Source organism: Salvelinus sp. IW2-2015, linkage group LG20, assembly GCF_002910315.2.
Source record: "Salvelinus sp. IW2-2015 linkage group LG20, ASM291031v2, whole genome shotgun sequence".
Classification (NCBI taxonomy): Eukaryota; Metazoa; Chordata; class Actinopteri; order Salmoniformes; family Salmonidae; genus Salvelinus; species Salvelinus sp. IW2-2015.
The window spans coordinates 69,369,083-69,395,925 of record NC_036860.1 but is presented as its reverse complement, the minus strand read 5'-3'; the positions used below and the strand labels follow the sequence as shown (position 1 = coordinate 69,395,925).

The following is a 26,843-nucleotide window of genomic DNA, read 5'->3' as shown; positions in this document are numbered from 1 at the left end:
GTGCAACCGCAGGACTCTCAACTGACATGGAACCACAGGGAATGGGATTCGGGTGACCAGTCTGATTCTCATCCTCGACCATGAGATTTTGGGGTAATGGTGTTGAAGCCAAGGGAGGCCGAGGATGATCTGGTGCAGTAGTAATGAAGAAGGGGATATTCTCCTGATGAATGCTGGAGGGGAAGAGCGGGAGTAGACGTGACACCGGTACCTCAGAGCCCCCCGGATAACGCCCTCTCTCGCACTCACTATGTGTTCCGGGACCGCCCAATTTACAAATTAAGCAGTGTACCGCAACCTCTGATCCCAGGGTTGGGTTCAATTACATTATAAATTCAGTTCATTCAGGAAGTAAAGTTTAAGTTAGTATCGGAATATAAAGTTGGCGTTGGAATATAAGTTTCCTTCCTGAATTGACTGAATTGAAAAAGAATACTCCCAAACCCTGTTGGATCCCTTCACTGATCTGGCTCCTTACCTTAGACGGTGGTGGGAATATTTCCTCTTGTTTCGTCGTAATTCATACCTCATGCCATTTGAGTTGATCATGTTTCCGAAAGCATCTGTTGTCACTCGAACAGCCGGGCGGATTGATCCAGCACACATTTCTTGTTGATAGTCTCTCTTGAGACCTCCAAGCTTTTAAAAGGCCAATAAGCTTTTAACTGCCATTCATTTGCGGGCGGAGAGCTGGGATGGGGGATGGAGCGTTACTGTAGCTCTTGCCTCTGTTACACCAACAGCACCTTTTTGTTCCAACGCTTTTTTTTAACCTGCTCTCTCTGATCCTGTAGCCTACATTCAATAACATATGGTCATAATGATTGAATGAGAAACAATGTTCATCCAAGTGGTAAACCTCTTTCTTGGATTTTTGGTTTTATTTTTGTTTTGTGTTTTTGTGTTTCTTTTTGTGTTTCTCCTTTTCACAAACCTTTTTAACTGCTCTTCCATTTCACGCCTGCGTTTGTCCCCCGCCGTTGTTGTCTCTGTCAACAAGTTCTCTGCACAGAGCACACACACTGTCAGCAGACTTAACTTGGTAATTATGGGTATACAGAAATAGACAAACTTCAATGTTCCCAAGTTATCCCCCTGGGCCCTGCCTATTACCCCAATGAAGTTTCCACGGATTCTGGAATCATTCTGAAGTGAACTGGATTGATTAAGCTTTCTTAATTTGGAATATATTTCATCATCTATTTATTCTCTATAGGTCAATACTATAATCCTATTCTATTTAATTGCAGTATATCCATTTAAATTCCTGAGCCGTTTTAATAAGGCACTGTATGGGAAATTGGAGAAGGCTGCAGAGTGCTGACAACAGAACAGAATCATGTCTTTGATGATTGTGATAATGAGAATCCACTCGGTCTGTTTGCATTTCACAAACTTTATAGACACTTTTTAAGCCATTATGACATTGCAGAAATCTGAAGAGGGATGCTAGCCTGGTCCCAGATCTGTTTATATAGTCAACTCATATGATCGTTATCACAGGGTAGGATTTGGCAAGACAGCACAAACGTATCTGGGACCAAGCTGGAGATATACCGCCGTATAGTCCCTATCACAATAACTACCATATGTGTGTAAACACAAGTTAAACAATAACTGTTAATGTACTATAACCATGACTCAACAATCTGAGAGAGGATGTGGGTCGGCCCTGCATCCTTTGTCCCTTATGCTTTCAAACCCAAAACGCCTTCCCCCTTTGAGAGATGTCTCTTCAACAGTCTCCGTCTGGAGTGTTCTGTTCATCACTGACTATGTTTGACCCTCTATTCTCCTTGCATATTTTATTATCGTCGGTCTAAGAGAAACAGCCCGGCTAGGCCATCCCCTCCAGCCCTTCCATAATCTGTGGTTGTCATGCAAGTCCCAGGGATGGATGACTCACTGCAATCACTGATACAGTGCCTTGCAAAAGTATTCACCTCCTTTGCGTTTTTCCTATTTTGTTGCTTTACAACCTGTAATTTAAATATATTTTTATTTGGTTTTCATGTAGTGGACATACACAAAATAGTCCAAATTGGTGAAGTGAAATGAAAAAAATTACTTATTTTGGAAGAAAAAAAAACGGAAAAGTGGTGCGGGCATATGTGACCACCCCCTTTGCTAAGAAGCCCCTAAATAAGATCTGGTGCAACCAGTTACATTCAGAAGTCACATAATTAATTTAATAAAGTCCACCTGTGTGCAATCTAAGTGTCACATGATCTGACACGTGATCTCAGTATATATACACCTGTTCTGAAAGGCCCCAGAGTCTGCAACACCACTAAGCAAGGGGCACCACCAAGCAAGCGGCACCATGAAGACCAAGGAGCTCTCCAAACAGGTCATGGACAAAGTTGTGGAGACGTACAGATCAGGGTTGGGTTATAGAAAAATATCATAAACTTTGATCATCCCACGGAGCATTATTAAAATCATTTTTTTTTTAAATGGAATGAATATGGCACCACAATAAACCTGCCAAGAGAGGGCCGCCCACTAAAAATCACGGACCGGGCAAGGAGGGCATTAATCAGAGAGGCAATAAAGAGCTGCAAAGCTCCACAGCGGAGATTGGAGTATCTGTCCATAGGACCACTTTAAGCCGTACACTCCACAAAGCTGGGCTTTACGGAAGAGTGGCCAGAAAAAAGCCATTGCTTAAAGAAAAAAATAAGCAAACACGTTTGGTGTTCGCCAAAAGGCATGTGGGAGACTCCCCAAACATATGGAAGAAGGTACTCTGACTAAAATTGAGCTTTTTTGGTCATCAAGGAAAACGCTATGTCTGGCACAAACCCAACACCTCTAATCACCCTGAGAACACCATCCCCACAGTGAAGCATGGTGATGGCAGCATCATGCTGTGGGGATGTTTTTCATCGGTAGGGACTGGGAAACTTTATTCAATTAAATTCTTTAAGAATTTAAGGAATGATGGATGACACTAAATACAGAGAAATGCTTGAGGGAAACCTGTTTCAGTCTTCCAGAGATTTGAGACTGGGACAGAGGTTCACCTTCCAGCAGGATGGCCCTAAGCATACTGCTAAAGCAACACTCGAGTGGTTTAAGGGGAAACATTTAAATGTCTTGGAATGGCCTAGTCAAAGCCCTCAATCCAATTGAGAATCTGTGGTATGACTTAAAGATTGCTGTACACCAGCAGGAACCCATCCAATTTGAAGGAGCTGGAGCAGTTTTGCCTTGAAGAATGAGCAAATATCCCAGTGGCTAGATGTGCCAAGCTAATAGAGACATATCCCAATAGACTTGCAGCTGTAATTGCTGCAAAAGGTGGCTCTACAAAGTATTGACTTTGGGGGAGGTGAATTAGTTATGCACGCTCAAGTTTTCTGTTCTTTGTCTTATTTCTTGTTTGTTTCACAATAAAAAATATTTTGCATCTTCAAAGTGGTAGGCATGTTGTGTAAATCAAGTGATACAAACCCCCCAAAAATCAATTTTAATTCCAGGTTGTAAGGCAACAAAATAGGAAAAATGCCAAGGGGGGTGAATACTTTCGAAAGGCACTGTATGTTTCATTGTGCAACGAGACGAGGTGCCTCTTGCTCACAGCTCTGATTGACTCAGCTGATGTCAGCGGGCCAAACCTGAACTGGACACATCCTGGAAGGATGGATGATACAACTGATGTCTCGGAGGCATTTTAGCATTGTTTTATTGTAATGTTGACTCTCTGTCCCCTAATGTGGATTCTCGCTCTCTCTCACTTTTCCATCTCCATCTGTCTTTCCTCCCCATCCCCCTTTCCTTCTCCCCTGTGTCAAATGCACCGCTTTTTTTATCCCTCTGCCACAGTCTTTTCTGGCTCTAGCTCTGGCTCTTGTCTCTCCCCACATCTGTTCCCCAGGCCCAATGCTGTATATGCTCTGCTCTGACAAGCAGTCACCTTTCCTTCTTTCTGCTTCCCATGGTGGAGAATATTAAGCACTTTGGGATCTGTGTGTGTATGCGTGTGGGATCTCTGAGTGTGTGTGTGGTGTGCGTGTGTCCCTTTGCAATCTGTGTGCGTGTGTGCGTGCGTGTCTGTGTGTGCGTGAGAGAAAGGGGTGAATGTCCCAGTTATCTCAGTTAAAGCAGTGTCTATGAACCTGAGGTGGTGTAACCTGCCAGGCTCACTCTAACAGTAGCTCTTAGCTCTTGGAAAGCATCCACCCACTCGAAGGGCATACTCATACAGCCTAATAATTCAAGCTGCAGGGAACGGTGTAAACAATGCATGCTGCATCGACTTTCTTTCTAAACCACAGTGACTTCAATACAGACATCTGCACACAAAGCTTTCCCTTTATGGAATGATCAGCATTTAACGTACAGTACACAGTCTATATCTTACCAAGCTGTAGACATACGTATTGTGCATCCAATAACATAAAATAAATAATGATAATTTGAATTATTGTATTTTTAGCTCTTGCAGAATGCATCAAGCAAATGACAACTGTATACCAATTGATTGATGCAGATGAGTGTGCACCTGGTTTTACTGTGAGGATCTGTGCAACAACAAAATTCACAAAAAGCGTGAAAAATGTTTTGAGTCCTTGAGTACATGATGTCTCCGCTGCTGCCTTATGCACACAGACTTATAGCTCAGGGGGGGTACATCAGTAGCAGCAACACCCTGCTTCTTCTCAATAACAGATGGGCATTAGCCTGGATTAACCCAGACTGAACACTGTTCTCAATGGTGCATTCAGGGTTCAGTCTGGTTAAACCAGGCTAGATAGGCACTGGGCACTGCAGCTTACTCCAGCCAACATGATAATGTGTCCTGGAGAGTAGCCATCACTTGCTACAGCTTCAGAGGGTCCAGACAGCCCAAGGCTATACTGGTCAGTGGGTATAGTCAGATCCCACATTCTGGAGAAAACAATGTCCAAATGCCAAACAGTTGAGTTGTCATTCCTGCTGATGCTGAGCCAAGTAATGAATGCCATTCAATAACCTTACTCTACTTCCGTGGTTCCCACACTATGGGGCTCGAGGGGCACCCCAAAACTCAGTCCTGCTTTCAACTTACTATCTATCACAAGTTGTCCGTATGTAGCCAAACGTAGCTGCTGCTCATTCCGTTTGCTCGAAAATTGATAAATGGTTAAAGAAAGTAAGGCCCGCATCCATAGAGACACATGCCAGCTCTACTGGTAGTACTGCTACTACCAGCAGCAGTTGTTCTGCTTCCACAAGCACATCCAATGCTATCATCAGTAATTCTACTTTTGTTGCTAGCCCAGCTAGCATGGACACTGACAGTTGTGAATCTGATGCAGCCGAAGAGCTGCTGCCCCTTTACCCAGGAAAGAATCAAACAACAGACAGGGATGTTGAACCATCGAAGTGGCGCAAATATGATGAGAACTAGATTGATTTGGGGTTCACTTATATTGGGAGTAGTGCCTTTCCTCGGGCCACAGTGTGTTATATGTGCAAAAGTACTATCTCACAACTCGATGAAACCTTCACTCTTGGGCAGACATTTAGAAACGAAACATGCCAATTTCAAAAATAAGCCATGGATGTTTTTTGAGCGAGAATTAAGACGACTTTCGAGTAGTAAGTCATGTATAAAAGCAGCAGATACCATTCATAAGAAGGGCTAGAAGCGTCTTATATGGTGAGCTACTGAGTGGCTAAGACAGGCAAGCCCCATACTATTGTGGAGGACTTAATTATTCCTGCTGCCGCGGATATGGCTGGGACAATGCTGGGGGAAAAGGCCTAAAAAACTATACAGACAATTTCTTCATCAAACAACACTGTTTCACGATGCATCAGTGACATGGCAGGAGATGTTTTGAAACAATTACTGCTTCGCATACATGCCAGTGAATTCTATGCGTTACAGCTGGATGAGTCAACAGACGTGGCGGGCCTGGCACAGCTCCTGGTATATATCCGTTACGTTTATGGGGGGGTCAATTAAGGAAGACATCCTCTTCTGCAAACCACTGGAAACCAGGACAACAGGAGAGGATATTTTTAAAGTACTGGACAGATTTGTGACATCAAATGTCATGACAGCCATGACAGGGAGACATAGTGGAGTGGTAACGCGCGTGCAAGCAGTTGCTCCCGACGACACTTGGGTACACTGCAGCATCCATCGAGAGGCTGTTGCTACCAAGGGAATGCCTGACAGCTTGAAAGAAGTTTTGGATACTACAGTGAAAATGGTTAACTTTGTTAAAGCAAGGCCCCTGAACTCTAGTGTATTTTCTGCATTATGCAATGATATATTATATGATATGGGCAGCGACCTTGTAATGCTTTTACCACATACAGAAGTGTGCTGGTTATCAAGGGGCAAAGTATTGACATGTTTTTTTTAATTGAGAGAAGAGCTTAAAGTGTTCTTTACTGACCATCATTTTCACTTGTCTGACCGCTTGCATGATGACGAGTTTCTCACACGACTGGCCTATCTGGGGGATGTTTTTTCTCTGCTGAATGATCTGAATCTAGGATTACAGGGACTCTCTGCAACTACATTCAATGTGCGGTACAAAATTGAGGCTATGATTAAGAAGTTGGAGCTCTTTTCTGTCTGCATTAACAAGGACAACACACAGGTCTTTCCATCATTGAATGATTTTTCTGTGTGCAAATGAACTCAAGCTTATGGACAATGTCAAATGTGATATAGCGAAGCACCTGAGTGAGCTGGGTGCGCAATTGCACATGTACTTTCCCGAAACGGACGACAGAAACAACGGGATTCGTTAATCCTTTCATGGCCTGCCTCCAGTTCACTTACCGATATCTGAACAAGAGATCCTCCACAAAATTGCAACAAGCGGTTCTGTGAAAATGTAATTTAATCAGAAGCCACTGTCATATTTCTGGACAGGGTTGCGCTCTGTGAGAGTTTCTTGCCTTGGCAAATCTCGCTGTTAAGACACTGATGCCCTTTGCAACCACGTACCTATGTGAGAGTGGATTCTCGGCCTTCACAAGCATGTAAACTAAATACAGGCACAGACTGTGTGTGGAAACTGATTTAAGACTGAGACTCTCTCCAATACAACCCAACATTGCAGAGTTGTGTGCATCCTTTCAAGCACACCCTTCTTATTAACCAATGGTGAGTTATTCACCATTTTTGATGAACAAATAAGGTTTTATATGTAAGATGGCTAAATAAAGAGCAAAATTATTGATTATTATTATATTATTATTTGTGCCCTGGTCCTATAAGAGCTCTTTGTCACTTCCCATAAGCCGGGTTGTGACAAACTCACACTCATTCTAATGTTTAATAAATGTATTGTATAGTGTGTGTGTGGCAGGCTTACAATGATGGCAAAAAAACAACATTTGAGGGTGCGCTGACCCTGGTGCTAGAGGGGGTACGCAGCTGGAGGTTGAATGTTTGAAGGGGTACAGGACTATAAAAAGTTCGGGAACCACTGGTCTACACCCTTTCGAGATATAATCCAATAGATATACCTCTCTTGACCAGCAAAGCATACACATGTCAGGAGTGTCAAGACAGCACACATCCTTCCACACCCCCCTGAACACAGACGAAAGGATAGAGAGGCTTGTCAATGTCAAGAGTGTTTTGAATCTATCCTGAGCGCTTTCCCTCTGGGTGGATTTCAATGCCTCGTCACAATCGCCCTTTCAAAAAGAAGCTCAGATGTTAACGAACGGAGACTGTTGTTGCTCATTACCTGTCTCTCCTCCTCTAGTGGACTCGGGTTGCAGACACACACACACACACACACGAGCACACACTCCTTACAGTCTGACTGACAGGGAGGGAACTCTCAGGTGGGATGCACTAGGATTTCCTCACCACACGTATATAGTATCCTCTGTGGACCGCTGATGAATGAGGTGGCCTGGTTTCTTTATATAACCCCACGCTGGCTGTATTTTTGCCTTGCTGCACAGCTGGAAACACTTTGAAGGGAGCAAAATAGGTCATGACTGTCTCTGTGTTTGATAAACATTGTTTTGTTATGACTGGGGGGGTGGGGGGGGGTGAGGACAATACCACAGCAGTCAACAGAGACAGGTGTGTCTGATTGATGACTGATCTGTCATAACTAACTCATGTTTGTCTTGTTTCTCTCTTCCTCTCTCTCCTCTCTCTTTCCCTTTTCCTCCTCACTTTTCCTTCTCTCTCTCTCTCTCTCTCTCTCTCTCTCTCTCTCTCTCTCTCTCTCTCTCTCTCTCTTCTCTCTCTCTCTCTCTCTCTCTCTCTCTCTCTCTCTCTCTCTCTCTCTCTCTCTCTCTCTCTCTCTCTCTCTCTCTCTCTCTTGCTCTGTCTCTCTCTCTGTCTCTCTCTCTCTCTCTCTCCCTCAGTGTATGCTTCAGTCAGCCTCTACTTGCTCCCCCAGCGGCCTGCGACCCTGATCCTGTATGATGACATAGTCCAGGTGCTGCTGGGATCCCCAGGTGAGTCTCTACATACTATACCTGGCGTTGCCATCAGCCGTCAACCGTTGAGGAAATGCTTCCTTTGAAATCAATGGAAGCTGCTTCACTGCCCGTGTTGCTTTCACCTTGCGTCATGTCCAATGACAGCATCCCAAGTTCAAGATCGGCAAGGTAACATTTTTTATGTCTGGCCTCCCGAGTGGCGCAGGGGTCTAAGCCACTGCATCACAGTGTTGCGGCACTGCTACAGCCTGGGGTAAATGTTTTTCTACAAAATCTTGATGTCTGACGCGTGCGCTCATTTTATCATGTGAATTGAAATAATGATGTCAGAAGAAGCTAGAAGAAGAAGAAGCTTCTACTAGCTAGCTAGCTACATTGACTAGCTAGGTTCACAATGTAAACAAAAGCAACTTGTGAAATTAGAGGATATTTTAGGACAACCACTAGCAACAATTTAAAAGTGCATTATGCAGAAATCACTCCGCCATTTCCTAGTTGCTAAAATTCAGTTTGTGACAAAACAAGCGCGGGGAATCATTGTACCATCTAAACTGTTGTGAAATATATTTTGAATAACCAAACATTTTGCATTTTCAGCTTTTTGAAGGTGGCGTACATAACCAAAAGTAAAAGAACGCAAAAACAAAACTAAAGAATGGGAAGCACAGAAATAGCGCACATACTGTAGAGCAGATCTACCACTTTCAATGAGAATGACAGATCTATAACTCTAGAATTTGGTCAGGTCGCCCAAAAAGTTACATATTGTAGATTTAATGAGTACCTGTGAAGAACTGGACCAATGCTATAGTACTTACGCACAATCAATGAATATAGTACATTAGGCAAAATAGAATCAAGATGCTCTCCCCCTCTGCTCCTCTCCACTCTCAAAACAAAGCTCTGTGTAGCAGGTAAAATGCAACAGCGACACGCGTATAGTGGAGCTGAAGAGTAAGTGGCAGAACAAATGGAGCTTGCTGTCCTCTAACAAGCCTCTCTGTATTCAAAGCCAGTTACATCACTAGTACATCACCCGGCCGCTAAACTACAGCAAAAGAGAAACAGGCTTTTATTGCCAAATCAGCTAATCGCAGTTCTTAGTTTTGTGTGTGCGTGTGTGCGTGTGTGTTTATTACTCAGATCCGTTAAAATACACTCGTAACTTTCCACATTATTGACAGTGCCAATAAACCAGCAATACAGAAGATGAAGCATGCAAATTAAATCGACCTAGATGCAACACTCTATCTGCCTCGAGGCATTTGTAGGCAAACCAAACAGGCTATAAATGTCTTCCAGAATTTACACCTGTCTAGGAATGGGCTGGGTGTAAAGTGCATGCTTTGTTCATCTCTATGAAATAAATTCAAGAAAGACCTATAGATTCGCCAGTCATATTTCCGTATGATTTTAATAATTGCTTTCACGGTGGCAGCAGTGCGTACTATTGTTGTGTTGTTATAGCCCACATTATGGGATGTGATCGATAAGTCTCTGTTTAATGCTAGCCTCTGGGTGTGAAAATCGAATTCAATCATATGTATTTTCAACCCCCTTTTTACATCAGCAGTTGTCGCCTAGTGCTTTACAGATACCCAGCCTCAAGCCAAAAAGAGCAAGCAATGCAAAGGCAGACGCACAGTGGCTAGGAAAACAATCATGACCTGCAGTTGGGGATGTGGGGTATGTGTTTCGGGTAATGCTGGGTGGGAACAATACCCGCTAATTTAAGAAAATAATGTTCTATCTTTACCTCTATATTCCTCTTAGATATACAGTATGAGGTGTTAGTAATAATCACAGTGTACACCTCCCTGTCTTCTCGCCCTCCTTCTTCCTCATTCTCTTCATCTCTGTCAGTTTCTCTGCTTACGCAGACAGTACAGTGCTGTACGTGGTGCCACAGCCAAGTGAATTAAATATATAACCATGGCGTCATCCCTCAACGTCCTGTCACCTGTCCAGTCCAATGAGTGAGCCAGAATGATGTAATCCGCTCCAAACAAGGCCCCTTAGGAAAGCTGTACACGTGACATGCTCACACTTTCTCTGTAGTTCATGCTCTCTCTCTCTCTATTTCTCTCTCTCTTCCTTTCTCTCAGACCCACACAACACACATTCTCTCTACTGTCTATCAACTGAATCTCCATACCTCCCCAACCTCCTATATCTCTCTCTCTCTCTCTCTCTCTCTCTCTCTCTCTCTCTCTCTCTCTCTCTCTCTCTCTCTCTCTCTCTCTCTCTCTCTCTCTCTCTCTCTCTCTCTCTCTCTCTCTCTCTCTCTCTCTCTCTCTCTCTCCTCTCTCTCTCTCTCTCTCTCTCTCTCTCTCTCTCTCTCTCTCTCTCTCTCTCTCTCTCTCTCTCTCTCTCTCTCTCTCTCTCTCTCTCTTCCTCCTCCTCTCTGAACTGGCATGCCCAGGGCCCTTGACCCAGCAGTTTTCCCTTATCTCCTTAACGATCCCAGAATCTGGGACCGACTTGACTGTATGTGTGCGTGACAGGGATAGAGGCATTTATTGTGACTTGCAGCACATTGCTTTCTTTACCAACAGCCTCAATGAGAGCCCTGTCTGTCCCCTTTAATTATGCCCCGGGACAGCTGTCTCTCCTCCTCTGCTCGTCCTCTGTCAAGAGGGTCTCTTCATGACATAATTGACTACATATTACTCCACCCCCCTGTGGGGGGTTTTAGTAGTGTGTTGACGATCTGTGGCATGAGGGTACAGTGATCCCTCGCCACTTCGCGGTTCACTTATCGCGGATTCGCTATTTCGCGGATTTTCATAATGTTCATTTTTTTTTTTTTTTGGTGCATTGTGCTCTGCATTCTGATTCGCTAAAAACTCACTCCCGCTTTCTTAATGCTATCAAAACATGCTACGAATTGTGCTATCATTTTGTCGTCTCGTGCAGTTATGTGTACGTACATAAAACAGCTTGGCAAATTTACATTAAGTTGGCCAAATTATCTTGTAATTTCGAACATCTCCTAAACCCATAATGTCGACGAAACGGCCTGGACCGACAAAAGCACCTGCGGATGGGCCCAAACGGCGGAAGAAGAGAACACTGCAGAGCGCAGTCAGGATGCAGCGGCCCAGTCTGAAGAGCAGTGAAACGGCCTACACGTGAGTCACTGTATTTGTATACATGTAATAGTTGCTAATTGTAAAAAAAAAAAATATATATATTTCGCGGATTTCACTTATCGCGGGTCATTTTCGGAACGTAACCCCCGCGATAAACGAGGGATTACTGTAGTTGTATGTACAACTGTTGTACAAACTTACCCCACCAGACATGCCACCAGGGGTCTTTTCACTGTCCCCAAATCCAGATAAAACTCCCTTCCATCTCATATTGCTGTAATGAACAGCCAACCTGGTTTCAAAAAACAGATAAAGCAACACCTCACGGCACAACGCCTCTCCCCCATTTGACCTGGATATTTTGTGTGTATTGTATGTATTGATATGTAGGCTATGTGTGCCATTTTTTTTATTTATGTAGTTCTGTCCTTGAGCTGTTCTTTTCTATTAATGTTCTGTATTATGTTTCATGTTTTGTGTGGACCCCAGGAAGAGTAGCTGCTGCTTTCGCAAAAGCTAATGGGGATCCTATTAAAATGCAAAAAATACCAAACCGGCTCCAATGACCAGCTACCCCTGTGTTCTTAGTTAGTTAGTCAGGTTTGAATACTACTTAATTGAATCAGGATGAGATACAGTTACACAACTCTCTTGTTAACATGCTGGAGCATCTGGCAACTTTTATAGAGGGACATGAATGGAGGATGTGGTCGTTTTGCTGACACACTTACACGTATACACACACACACACACTCTCACACAGGCTCTCCCACTCTCTCCCGCTCTCTCCCAATGCCTCCAGAGTATTCTTGCTCAGTCAGTTAAGCGAGGAGCAGTTTAGCACGTTTTCTCTGCTGTCTCTTTAAGCGGTAGAGCCGAGTCTCTCAGAAGGACTAAGCACGGCAGTGTATCACGACGAGTGCCCTAGTAACAGGGAGAAGAAAGACAGTAGATCTCTGTGCTGATGGATTGGAACTGATGAGAGGCCATCTGAAAGTGCAGCTCTCAGTGCTAAAGACTGGTCACCATGGAGACAACCGGTGGCAGGAAACGAAAGAGTTTTGAAGAGGTGGAGGAGTGCCAATGAGGGGGGAGAGGAGAGGGGGGTGCTTTTCAAGCTGTGTTTGACAAAACCAAAAATGCTGTGTTTGGTAGAATGGGATTGTTAGTGTGGCTGTGTACTTGAAAGCATGCAGCACGTGATTGGTGTAATTAAGCTGTGTAATCACAAGGTATGTTTAGTATTTGGTCAACATTGTAGCCTTGTTTAATTGTTGTTCCACTCAGTGTTATTGACATTATGGTTGAAACATCATTGCACAAGTAGTAGCAGCTACTGTATATCATTCAAAGACAGCCTGCAATAAAGGCATCATTGTACAACCTTGATATGTTTACTTATTTTGCAACATTGTTTTAAAGATGATACAATATACGTTAACCACGTAACACATCCACCAACCACATCCACCTCTACGCAGACGACACCATTCTGTATACATCTGGCCCTTCTTTGGACACTGTGTTAACACACCTCCGAACGAGCTTCAATGCCATACAACACTCCTTCCGTGGCCTCCAACTGCTCTTAAACGCTAGTAAAACTAAATGCATGCTCTTCAACCGATTGCTGCCCGCACCCGCCCGCCAGACTAGCATCACTACTCTGGACGGTTCTGACTTAGAATATGTGGACAACTACAAATACCTAGGTGTCTAGATAGACTGTAAACTCTCCTTCCAGACTCATATTAAGCATCTCCAATCCAAAATTAAATCTAGAATGGGCTTCCTATTTCCTTTTGGTTTTGTTACCAAAGCCCCATATTCTACCACTGCGACCGGTATACTCTCGTCGGCTGGCCCTCACTACATATTCGTCTTCAGACCCACTGGCTCCAGGTCACCTATACGTTTTTGCTAGGTAATGTTCCGCCTTATCTCAGCTCACTGGTCACCATAACAACACCCACCCGTAGCACGCGCTCCAGCAGGTATATCTCACTGGTCATCCCCAAAGCCAACACCTCCTTTGGCCGCCTTTCCTTACAGTTGTCTGCTGCCAATGACTGGAACGAATTGCAAAAATCGCTGAAGTTGGAGACTTATATCTCCCTCACTAACTTTAAGCATCAGCTATCTGAGCAGCTTACCGATCGCTGCAGTTGTACATAGCCCATCTGTAAATAGCCCATCCAACTACCTACCTCATCCCCATATTGTTTTTATTTACTTTACTTTTTTGCTCTTTTGCACACCAGTATCTCTACTTGCACATCATCATCTGTACATCTATCACTCCCGTGTTAATTTGCTCAATTGCAATTACTTCACTACTATGGCCTATTTATTGCCTTACCTCCTTACTCCATTTGCACACACTGTGTATAGATTTTTCTATTGTGTTATTGACTGTACTTTTGTTTATCCCATGTGTAACTCTGTGTTGTTTTTTGTTGCACTGCTTCGCTTTATCATGGCCAGGTCGCAGTTGTAAATGAGAACTTGTTCTCAACTGGCCTACCTGGTTAAATAAAGGTGAAATAAATACAAAATAACACTCACTCTATCTTTGCCCATAAAGCCTACATTTCTCTTTCTCTCAGAATCCCCCCATTGTCATGTGGGTTCAGAACAGAGCTACGGAAACAGGCCATGGTTGAGTTGACTCTCCTATATGTTGTGTTGCGTAGCGTGTGTTAAGTCTCTTGGCTCAGACGTTATAATAACGCGTTACTGGGGTTGAAGCAGTGTTACACACAATTAATTGGAGCAACACGGGAGGCTTAGTTATCCCCTCGACAGTCCTTTGGCGGAGCCATATTCAGGCTCTGAAGGTACTTTGCTATGAGTGGTTGTTAGCCAGTCATAGGCCCTAGAAGTGTGTCTAAACCTTTACTAATCTGGTTGTGTGTCTCATCTTTGTGCTTCATGATAGAGACCATAGCAGGGTTATCGACAAGGTTATTTCTCAGCTATGGCATTGAGCATGATGTGTCCACATCGACAGAAAAACCTCCAGGGAAAGTCAATTGGTTGCCTCAAAAAATGGGTAAACACATACAGTGTCAGCAGTAAGTGACTGCAACCTAGCTAACATGAATCATGCTGTGATTCAATCACCGCATCCCAGCTGCACTTCTAACTCAAATGTCAAGCTTTTACAACACACCCAGTCAAGCCTTTACCACACACACACACACAAGCACACGCACGCACGCGCACACACATACACACACACACACAACATTATTTACAGCAGCCTCCGCCTCTGGCATATGCTGCTCTTTAGTGGCTACACTCGGTAGTCACGCTCTCCCATCATGCATCCCTCCATATGCTCTGCCCCCTCCATTGTTTCTGTTGTTGCTCTGTGATGTCGGACGGAACACCTGGGCCTTGTCTGTTGGTATGGAAATGAGGGAAGAAAGGGTACAGAGCGTTCACAAAAATCACACTTGTCCTATCTCATTCCGCTGTCTCTAAGCCAAGCCATGTCCCAGCGTCAAGCCATTTTCTATGTTGATTAGTGCTGTGGCGTATAGCACAATTATTCAGCAGCATCAATTTAGTACGAAGCCCTGTCTTTGTTTCTGGATGAGGTAGGGGCATGCATTTGTATGCGTATGGAACATTTCTGGGATCTTTTATTTCAGCTCATGAAATATGGGTTGCGTTTATATTTTCATTGAGTATATACAGTCGTGGCCAAATGTTTTGTTGAATGACACAAATATTAATTTCCACAAAGTTTGCGGGCTTCAGTGTCTTTAGATATTTTTGTCAGATGTTACTATGGAATACTGAAGTATAATTACAAGCATTTCATAAGTGTCAAAGGCTTTTATTGACAATTACATGAAGTTGATGCAAAGAGTCAATGTTTGTAGTGTTGACCCTTCTTTTTCAAGACCTCTACAATCCGCCCTGGCATGCTGTCAATTAACTTCTGGGCCACATCCTGACTGATGGCAGCCCATTCTTGCATATCAATGCTTGGAGTTTGTCAGAATTTGTGGGTTTTTGTTTTTCCACAAGCCTCTTGACAATTGACCACAAGTTCTCAGTGGGATTTGGGGTTTTTCCTGGCCATGTCGATATCGATGTTTTGTTCCCCGAGCCACTTAGTTATCACTTTTGCCTTATGGCAAGGTGCTCCATCATGCTGGAAAAGGCATTGTTCGTCACCAAACTGTTCCTGGATGGTTGGGAGAAGTTGCTCTCTGAGGATGTGTTGGTACCATTCTTTATTCATGGCTGTGTTCTTAGGCAAAATTGTGAGTGAGCCCACTCCCTTGGCTGAGAAACAACCCCACACATGAATAGTCTCAGGATGCTTTACTGTTGGCATGACACAGGACTGATGGTAGCGCTGACCTTGTCTTCTCCGGACAAGCTTTTTTCCGCATGCCCCAAACAATCGGAAAGGGGATTCATCAGAGAAAATGACTACCCCAGTCCTCAGCAGTCCAGTGCCTGTAACTTTTACAGAATATCAGTCTGTCCCTGATGTTTTTCCTGGAGAGAAGTGGCTTCTTTGCTGCCCTTCTTGACACCAGGCCATCCTCCAAAAGTCTTCGCCTCACTGTGCGGGCAGATGCACTCACACCTGCCTGCTGCCATTCCTGAGCAAGCTCTGTACTGGTGGTGCCCCGATCACGCAGCTGAATCAACTTTAGGAGATGGTCCTGGCGCTTGCTGGACTTTCTTGGGCACCCTGAAGCCTTTTTCACAACAATTGAAACACTCTCCATGAAGTTCTTGATAATCTGATAAGTGGTTGATTTAGGTGCAATCTTACTGGCAGCAATATCCTTGCCTGTGAAGCCCTTTTTGTGCAAAGCAATGATGATGACACGTGTTTCCTTGCAGGTAACCATGGTTGACAGTGGAAGAACAATGATTCCAAGCACCACCCTCCTTTTGAAGCTTCCAGTCTGTTATTCGAACTCAATCAGCATGACAAAGTGATGTCCAGCCTTATCCTCGTCAACACTCATACCTGTGTTAACAAGAGAATCACTGACATGTGGTCAGCTGGTCCTTTTGTGGCAGGGCTGAAATGCAGTGGACATGTTTTTGGGGGATTCAGTTCATTTGAATGGCAAAGAGGGACTTTGCAATTCATCTGATCACTCTTCATAACATTCTGGAGTATATGAAAATTGCCATCATACGAACTGAGGCAGCAGACTTAGTGAAAATTAATATTTGTGTCATTCTCAAAACTTTTGGCCACGACTGTACAGTTGAAGTCAGAAGTTTACATACACTTAGGTTGTAGTCATTAAAACTCGTTATTCAACCACTCCACACATTTCTTGTTAACAAACTATAGTTTTGGCAAGTTGGTTAGGACATCTACTTTGTGCATGACACAAGTAATTTTTCCAACAATTGTTTACAGACAGATTATTTCACTTATAGTTCACTGCATCACTTTTCCAGTGGGTCAGACGTTTACATACACTAAGTTGACTGTGCCTTTAAACAGCTTGGCAAATTCCACAAAATTATGTCATGGCTTTACATCATTTGAGTCAATTGGACGTGTACCTGTGGATGTATTTCAAGACCTACCTTCAAACTCAGTGCCTCTTTGCTTGACATCATGGGAAAATCAAAAGAAATCAGCCAAGACCTCAGAAAAAAATGGTAGCCCTCCACAAGTCTGGTTCATCCTTGGGAGCAATTTCCAAACGCCTGAAGGTACCGCGTTCATCTGTGCAAACAATACTACGCAAGTAAAAAACACCATGGGACCACGCATCCGTCATAACCCTCAGGAAGGAGAGATGAATGTACTTTGGTGCGAAAAGTGCAAATCAATCCCAGAACAACAGCAAAGGACTTTGTGAAGATGCTGGAGGAAACAAGTACAAAAGTATCTACATCCACAGTAAAACGATTCCTATATCGACATAACCTGAAAGGCCACTCAGCAAGAAAGAAGCCACTGCTCCAAAACCGCCATAAAAAAGCCACACTACGGTTTGCAACTGCACATGGGGACAACGATTGTACTTTTTGGAGAAATGTCCTCTGGTCTGATGAAACAAAAATAGAACTGTTTGGCCATTATGTCCATCGTTATGTTTGCAGGAAAAAGGAGGCTGGCAAGATGAAGAACACCATCCCAACCGTGAAGCACGGGGGTGCCAGCATCATGTTGTGGGGTGCTTTGCCGCAGGAGGGACTGGTGCACTTCACAAAATAGATGGCATCATGAGGCAGGAAAATTATGTAGATATATTGATGCAACATCTCAAGGCATCAGTCAGGAAATTAAAGCTTGGTCGCAAATGGTTCTTCCAAATGGACAATGACCCCAAGCATACTTCCAAAGTTGTGGCAAAATGGCTTAAGGACAACAAAGTCAAGGTATTGGAGTGGCAATCACAAAGCCCTGACCTCAATCCTATAGAACATTTGTGGGCAGAACTGAAAAAGCGTGTGCGAGCAAGAAGGCCTACAAATCTGATTCAGTTACACCAGCTCTGTCAGGAGGATTGGGCCAAAATTCACCCAACTTATTTTGGGAAGCTTGTGGAAGGCTATCTGAAACAGTTGATCCAAGTTAAACAACTTCAGGCATGCTACCAAATACTAGTTGAGTGTATGTAAACTTCTGACCCACTGGGAATGTGATGAAAGAAATAATAGCTGAAATAAATCATTCTTTCGCTATTATTTTGACATTTCACATTCTTAAAATAAAGTAGTGATCCTAACCTATAACAGGTAATTTTTGCTAAGATTAACATTTACATTTTTACATTTAAGTCATTTAGCAGACGCTCTTATCCAGAGCGACTTACAAATTGGTGCATTCACCTTATGATATCCAGTGGAACAACCACTTTACAATAGTGCATCTAACTCTTTTAAGGGGGGGGGGGGTTAGAAGGATTACTTTATCCTATCCTAGGTATTCCTTAAAGAGGTGGGTTTCAGGTGTCTCCGGAAGGTGGTGATTGACTCCGCTGACCTGGCGTCGTGAGGGAGTTTGTTCCACCATTGGGGTGCCAGAGCAGCGAACAGTTTTGACTGGGCTGAGCGGGAACTGTACTTCCTCAGAGGTAGGGAGGCGAGCAGGCCAGAGGTGGATGAACGCAGTGCCCTTGTTTGGGTGTAGGCCTGATCAGAGCCTGAAGGTACGGAGGCCGTTCCCCTCACAGCTCCGTAGGCAAGCACCATGGTCTTGTAGCGGATGCGAGCTTCAACTGGAAGCCAGTGGAAGAGAGCGGAGGAGCGGGGTGACGTGAGAGAACTTGGGAAAGTTGAACACCAGACGGGCTGCGGCGTTCTGGATGAGTTGTAGGGGTTTAATGGCACAGGCAGGGAGCCCAGCCAACAGCGAGTTGCAGTAATCCAGACGGGAGATGACAAGTGCCTGGATTAGGACCTGCGCCGCTTCCTGCGTGAGGCAGGGTCGTACTCTGCGAATGTTGTAGAGCATGAACCTACAGGAACGGGTCACCGCCTTGATGTTAGTTGAGAACGACAGGGTGTTGTCCAGGATCACGCCAAGGTTCTTAGCACTCTGGGAGGAGGACACAATGGAGTTGTCAACCGTGATGGCGAGATCTGGAACGGGCAGTCCTTCCCCGGAGGAAGAGCAGCCCGTCTTGCCGAGGTTCAGCTTGAGGTGGTGATCCGTCATCCACACTGATATGTCTGCCAGACATGCAGAGATGCGATTCCACACCTGGTTATCAGAGGGGGAAAGGAGAAGATTAATTGTGTGTCGTCTGCATAGCAATGATAGAGAGACCATGTGAGGATATGACAGAGCCAAGTGACTTGGTGTATAGCGAGAATAGGAGAGGGCCTAGAACAGAACCCTGGGGGACACCAGTGGTGAGAGCACGTGGTGCGGAGACAGATTCTCGCCACGCCACCTGGTAGGAGCACCTGTCAGGTAGACGCAATCCAAGCGTGGACCTTGCCGGAGATGCCCAGCTCGGAGAGGGTGGAGAGGAGGATCTGATAGTTCACAGTATCAAAGGCAGCCGATAGGTCTAGAAGGATGAGAGCAGAGGAGAGAGAGTTAGCTTTAGCAGTGCGGAGCGCCTCCGTGACACAGAGAAGAGCAGTCTCAGTTGAATGACTAGTCTTGAAACCTGACTGATTTGGATCAAGAAGGTCATTCTGAGAGAGATAGCAGGAGAGCTGGCCAAGGACGGCACGTTCAAGAGTTTTGGAGAGAAAAGAAAGAAGGGATACTGGTCTGTAGTATTGACATCAGAGGGATCGAGTGTAGGTTTTTTCAGAAGGGTGCAACTCTCGCTCTTTGAAGACGGAAGGGACGTAGCCAGCGGTCAAGGATGAGTTGATGAGCGAGGTGAGGTAAGGGAGAAGGTCTCCGGAAATGGTCTGGAGAAGAGAGGAGGGATAGGGTCAAGCGGGCAGGTTGTTGGGCGGCCGGCCGTCACAAGACGCGAGATTTCATCTGGAGAGAGAGGGAGAAAGAGGTCAAAGCACAGGGTAGGGCAGTGTGAGCAGAACCAGCGGTGTCGTTTGACTTAGCAAACGAGGATCGGATGTCGTCGACCTTCTTTTCAAAATGGTTGACGAAGTCATCCGCAGAGAGGGAGGAGGGGGAGGAGGGGGAGGAGGATTCAGGAGGGAGGAGAAGGTGGCAAAGAGCTTCCTAGGGTTAGAGGCAGATGCTTGGAATTTAGAGTGGTAGAAATTGGCTTTAGCAGCAGAGACAGAAGAGGAGAATGTAGAGAGGAGGGAGTGAAAGGATGCCAGGTCCGCAGGGAGGCGAGTTTTCCTCCATTTCCGCTCGGCTGCCCGGAGCCCTGTTCTGTGAGCTCGCAATGAGTCGTCGAGCCACGGAGCAGGAGGGGAGGACCGAGCCGGCCTGGAGGATAGGGGACATAGAGAGTCAAAGGATGCAGAAAGGGAGGAGAGGAGGGTTGAGGAGGCAGAATCAGGAGATAGGTTGGAGAAGGTTTGAGCAGAGGGAAGAGATGATAGGATGGAAGAGGAGAGAGTAGCGGGGGAGAGAGAGCGAAGGTTGGGACGGCGCGATACCATCCGAGTAGGGCAGTGTGGGAAGTGTTGGATGAGAGCGAGAGGGAAAAGGATACAAGGTAGTGGTCGGAGACTTGGAGGGGAGTTGCAATGAGATTAGTGGAAGAACAGCATCTAGTAAAGATGAGGTCAAGCGTATTGCCTGCCTTGTGAGTAGGGGGGGAAGGTGAGAGGGTGAGGTCAAAAGAGGAGAGGAGTGGAAAGAAGGAGCAGAGAGGAATGAGTCAAAGGTAGACGTGGGGAGGTTAAAGTCACCCAGAACTGTGAGAGGTGAGCCATCCTCAGGAAAGGAACTTATCAGGGCGTCAAGCTCATTGATGAACTCTCCAAGGGAACCTGGAGGGCGATAAATGATAAGGATTTAAGCTTAAAGGGCTGGTAACTGTGACAGCATGGAATTCAAAGGAGGCGATAGACAGATGGGTCAGGGGAGAAGGAGAAAATGTCCACTTGGGAGAGATGAGGATCCCAGTGCCACCACCCCGCTGACCAGAAGCTCTCGGGTGTGCGAGAACACGTGGGCAGACGAGAGAGAGAGCAGTAGGAGTAGCAGTGTTATCATTGGTAATCCATGTTCCGTCAGTGCCAAGAAGTCGAGGGACTGGAGGAAGCATAGGCTGAGATGAACTCTGCCTTGTTGGCCGCAGATCGGCAGTTCCAGAGGCTGCCTGAGACCTGGAACTCCACGTGGGTCGTGCGCGCTGGTACCACCAGGTAGAGTAGCAGCGGCCACGCGTGTGTGAAGCGTTTGTATGGTCTGTGCAGAGAGGAGAGAACAGGGATAGACAGACACATAGTTGACAGGCTACAGAAGAGGCTACGCTAATGCAAAGGAGATTGGAATGACAAGTGGACTACACGTCTCGAATGTTCAGAAAGTTAAGCTTACGTTGCAAAAATCTTATTGACTAAAATGATATAGTACTGCTGGCTGGTGAATAGGCTAGCTAGCAGTGGCTGCGTTGTTGACTTTGTTTGAAAGTGTAGCTGGCTAGGTAACCTCGACAATTACTCTAGACTACACAATTATCTTGGATACAAAGACGGCTATGTAGCCAGCTAAGATCAAACAAATCAAACTGTTGTACTGTAATGAAATGAAATGTAATACTACCTGTGGAGCGAAGCGGAATGCAACTACTCGCTCCAACCCGGAAGTGCGTATCGTAGAGGGAGAGGCAATAGAAGTGTTGTTTCTTGTATTATTGTCTTTTGTGTCTTTAGAGGACTGCTTCACCTTAATGTCCCCTTTCCCTTTTCTTCTGTCCTTTATTTTGTCCCTTCTTTGTCCCTTCTGCCAACTAGACACTCCTTGTTAGCTAGCTAGCTTCTTCCAGGAATGTCCCTAGCAACTGCCTAGCAACAGGTAAACAACTTAGCTAGCTAAGAAAACGGTATAATTTTATGAAAAATTGTTACTTTTTCAAAAGCCTTTCTTCTTTGTTAGCTGCTTGTTTGGTCTCCTATTCAGTTTGCAGTTTTCTTTAGATTTTTTTCGATGTACTTTACTCTAAAAAAACATTTAAATTTCAATATTTGTAGGAGCTCATCTTTTCAGCTGCTGCTGCTTAATTTGGAACTCCGAACTGACATTAAATGTCAGGAATTGTGTAAAACTTAGTTTAAATGTATTTGGCTAAGGTGTATGTAAACTTCCGATTTCATCTGTATATTCACTACCGTTCAAAAGTTAGAAATGATTAAGATGGGCAAAAGAACACAGACACTGGACAGGAACTCTGCCTAGAAGGCCAACATCCCGGAGTCGCCTCTTCACTGTTGACGTTGAGACTGGTGTTTTGCGGGTACTATTTAATGACGCTGCCAGTTTAGGACTTGTGAGGTGTCTGTTTCTCAAACTAGACACTCTAATGTACTTCCTCTTGCTCAGTTGTGCACCGGGTCCTCCCACTCCTCTTTCTATTCTGGTTATAGCCAGTTTGTGCTGTTCTGTGATGGGAGTAGTACACATCTTGTACGAGATCTTCAGTTTCTTGGCAATTTCTCGCATTGAATAGCCTTCATTTCTCAGAACAACAATAGACTGATGAGTTTCAGAAGAAAGGCCATGTTTCTGGCCATTTTGATCCTGTAATCGAACCCACAAATGCTGATGCTCCAGATACTTAACTAGTCTAAAGAAAGACAGTTTTATTGCTTCTTTAATCAGGAAAACAGTTTTCAGCTGGACTAACATAATTGCAAAAGAGTTTTCTAATGATCAATTAGCCTTTTGAAATGATAAACTTGGATTAGCTAACACAACGTGCCATTGGAACACAGGAGTGATGTTTGCTGATAATGGGCCTCTGTACGCCTATGTAGATATTCCATAAAAAATCAGCCGTTTACAGCTCAATCGTCATTTACAACATTAACAATGTCTGCACTGTATTTCTGATCAATTTGATGTTATTATAATGGACATAAAAAATCTTAAACTTCCGACTTCAACTGTATACAGTACCAGTCAAAAGTTTGGACACACCTACTCATTCATTTTATTGGCTGCAATTTCCGAAGCTGATAACCACCCCTAACTTGTCACAACACAACTGATTGGCTCAAATGCATTAAGAAGGAAATAAATTCCACAATTAACTTTTAACAAGGCACACCTGTTAAAGTCAAAGGGTGGCTACTTTGAAGAATCTCAAATATAAAATATATTTTGATTTGTTTAACACTTTTTTGGTTACTACATGATTCCATATGTGTTATTTTTTAGTTTTGATGTCTTCAATTCTACAATGTGGAAAATAGTAAAAATAAAGAAAAACCCTTTAATGAGTAGGTGTGTCCAAACATTTGACTGGTACTTGTATATGTATATATTTATTATTTTTATTGTATTTTTTTATTGGGGGGTAAAAGTCTATGGGCATCACCGTAATAAAAGATGGTCCTTCTGGTATTTGTTAGAATTGCCAGACTGCCAATCGACCCATGCCATGGAGCATGATAAAATACCTAGAGAGAGTGCCCCCAGACAGACACTGGGAAGCTGCCAAACCATCCCAGATCACAGGCACTTCAGCCAGCCACCGAACTCTAAACCCATTAGGGTTAGCGTTAGCATTGGCTTTACAGCGCAGAACACAAAGAGGCACTCCCCAGTCCTCACTCCCGTGTGTTTTCCAGCCTAGTTGACAGATGTCACGCTTCGGCTGGACTTTCACCCACAGCCAACAACTGGCTCTGGGCAGCATAAATAAGATGAGATCACACAATGCAGGGCACCGCCATTAATTTGTCACCTCTGATGGCGGTACCCCCTCAAGGTCAAAAGCAATCAGCTGTATGCCTGCACCTTTAATGCAGTCTTCTATCTTCTTTGCATGGCCTTACTTTTGGTGAATAAATGGCCCAATGAATCTCCAACACGCTTTGTGAAATGGAGTGCAGTACTTTTAGCTGATGAATGGCTGGGTGGAATGAATCAGCGTCCTATTCCCTCTGGGGGTCTCTTCTTAATCTCACTCAACCAGGCTTTCAGCGGGGGGACATTTTGGTGATGGATGACACATGTTCTCTCTTGGGACCCCCACTGCCACTCTCCCCCTTAGGCCCCTGCAACCACCCCACCACTCCCTCCTTGGCCCTTCCCCTTCTCTCAGAGCAGAACCCAAGGAGTGACCCAGTCTGCCTGCCTTTCAGGGCCATTGCATAGTCCTTTGAGGTTTGTTTGTGAGAGTCGTCATACTCCCCTCTCCTCAGTCATCTTCTCTCTCCATCTTTCCTTTATGCCATAGCTTCCTCCTCAGGCTGGCTGGGATCCTGCTCTGCTTAACAGACGGGCACTGTTCAGGGCTCAGAAAGGACCCAGAGAGCAACCCCTGTACCAACCAATCAGCTCTGTGTTTTCTAGAGCCATGCCCCAGATCACGTCCATGTCCTGGGCTGGCTTCAGTGAAGGAAGGGCAGCATCTTGCCCTCTCAGATGGAGGGGGGCTACGGAAAGGAGGGAGCAGAGAGGCAGGAAAGAAATGGTGGAGAATAACAAGTTAAAGCACAGCTCTGAGGGGACATAGTCTGATAAGGAGTGTTCTGGCCTCTGTGAGGAAGTCCACTAGTCACAGGACCATATAATTATACTGAACAAAAATATAAAGAGGAAGCATGATCATTACACAGGTGCACCTTGTGCTGGGGACAATAAAAGGCCACTCTAAAATGTGCAGTTTTGTCACACAACACAATGCCACAGATGTTTCAAGTTTTGAAGGAGCTTGCAATTGGCATGCTGACAGCAGGAATGTCCACCAGAGCTGTTACCAGAGAATTTAATGTTCATTTCTTTACCATAAGCGTTTTAGAACCGCAGACAGCGTGTAATCACACCAGCCCAGGACCTCTACATCCGACTGCTTCACCTGCGGGATCTTCTGAGACCAGCCACCCGGACAGTTGATGAAACTGAGGAGTATTTCTGTCTGTAATAAAGCCCTTTTATGAGGAAAAACTCATGCTGATTGGCTGGGCCTGGCTACCCAGTGGGTGGGCCTGGCTCCCACGTGCCCCTGCCCAGTCATGTGAACTCCATATTTTAGGCCGTAAAGAAATGATTTCCATGAACTGATTTCCTTATATGAACAGTAACTCAGTACAATTGTTGCAATTATATTTTTGTTCAGTATACATATAGAATCCATTTATGTCAAACAATCCTACTAAATGACTAAATCCTACTAAATTACAGAATTTTGTAGAATAAATGTTTCAAAGGACTGAATGAAATTACATTTGTATTGAGTAGGGTGCTGAGTACACCTCCCACACCCTATTTAAGAAAATGCTTAAGACTTTGTTGGAGTGCCGACGTAAATGAGAGCCAATTTGGATCAGGAAAAAAGTGAACTTAAGAGACTTGAGTGTGTCGGACATCTCAGAGCTATGGAATCTTACCCCTGGTTGCCCATGACAACCCAATTGAGTCATTTGGTGTGAATTGGCAGTTCCTGCATTGTCCAGTAATATCGCTGGTTTGTTTGTCTGTTCTTCACTTGATCTGAGCTGAGTGACAGTTTGTTTGGGTGGATAGGGGTATCTATTCAGGTTACTTATGTCATTGGCATTCACATTGATACTATATAGAGTGAAAATGATTATGCTTGGTTGAACATTTTGAACAGCATATTGCAAACATGATGAGTATTGCTATGCAATGTAAAGAATGGTTGTATAGGGGAAATTAAAGACATTAGAATTAAACATTAGCCCTTGCGCTTTTGAGGTAGTTTCACATTTGAGCATGGGTTGTATCATAAGTATATTATATATGGGTGAAAACAGTCATACATGCACAACTTAACCTAATTATTATGAAACATGCTGTTTCCAATCAGCTAATGAACTCTCCAGCATGTGACTGTCATCCCACCATGCGGTAATGTGACCCTCTGTCAAAGTTCACAGAAGATGAGCGACATAGAGCAATGCCTAGTGTTGGTGGAGAGGTAAATACAAAATAATGCTACGAGCAGCAACGAACGGGGTTCACAGGATGACAGAAAGGACACAAAAACATGTAGGATAACAAAGCAAGCACTCTATCATGTAGAAACTATCTTCCTGTATGTGCAATCAGTGAAATCAAAATGACGACACAAGTGAAGTTTAGTTTAGTGTTGTAGATCTGAATTCAGAAGATAATCATTCTTAAAGCCATTACTTAATGTATTGTGTTTATATGTGACCTGATCAGGAAACTAGGCATATGTCACAAGTCACAACTTCACAGGAGAGCCATTTTAATGTTTTTTGGGGGGTGGGGCAGAAATGCCTTCTGGAACATGTGAACTTTCATGTGCCTTAACAACAAACTTGTATGCCATCTGTAAATACGAATTCAATTGTTAAATTACAAGCCTTGTTGGTTAAGCCACAGAAAAAGTCAGCAACCTTCCCACTAGCCATGATGGGCTAAGATAATGAGTGGGCTGGACATGCCGAGAGAGGAGTTCGGATTGGTCTGCGATATAGAGGGCTTCTGTCTATTTGAGCTGGTCAGTCTGTGTTGGTAATCTTGACGAACGCGGCTTTTAAAATGTTTTATTGTGTAGTGGAGCTGCATAAGTGTTGCTCTCCACTTTCTGGAGGATCAAGTTTAAAAATCAGTAGAATTAGAGTATGATAGCTAAAGAGATGGAAAAAACACCTGTCTCTGGATTACATCTTCAAATTAAGGGCAACCGTGGCATGGCATCCATGACAGGGAGACGCGTCCATCATGCATGATGATATTGACAGAAAGGGGTTTCATTTCAAGCTAAAGTGTACTGTTAGCTA

At 44.4% G+C, this 26,843-nt stretch overlaps 1 protein-coding gene across 1 annotated transcript in view; it reads left to right on the top strand.

The window, feature by feature from the left end:
- Nucleotides 1–26,843, top strand: part of LOC111980925 (protein FAM171A2) — a 75,129-nt gene that overhangs the window by 23,338 nt on the left and 24,948 nt on the right. Inside the window, exon 3 of the mRNA XM_024011982.2 lies at nt 8,344–8,436. Coding sequence (XP_023867750.1) covers nt 8,344–8,436 — 93 coding nt within the window. The remainder of the gene's footprint in view (nt 1–8,343; nt 8,437–26,843) is intronic.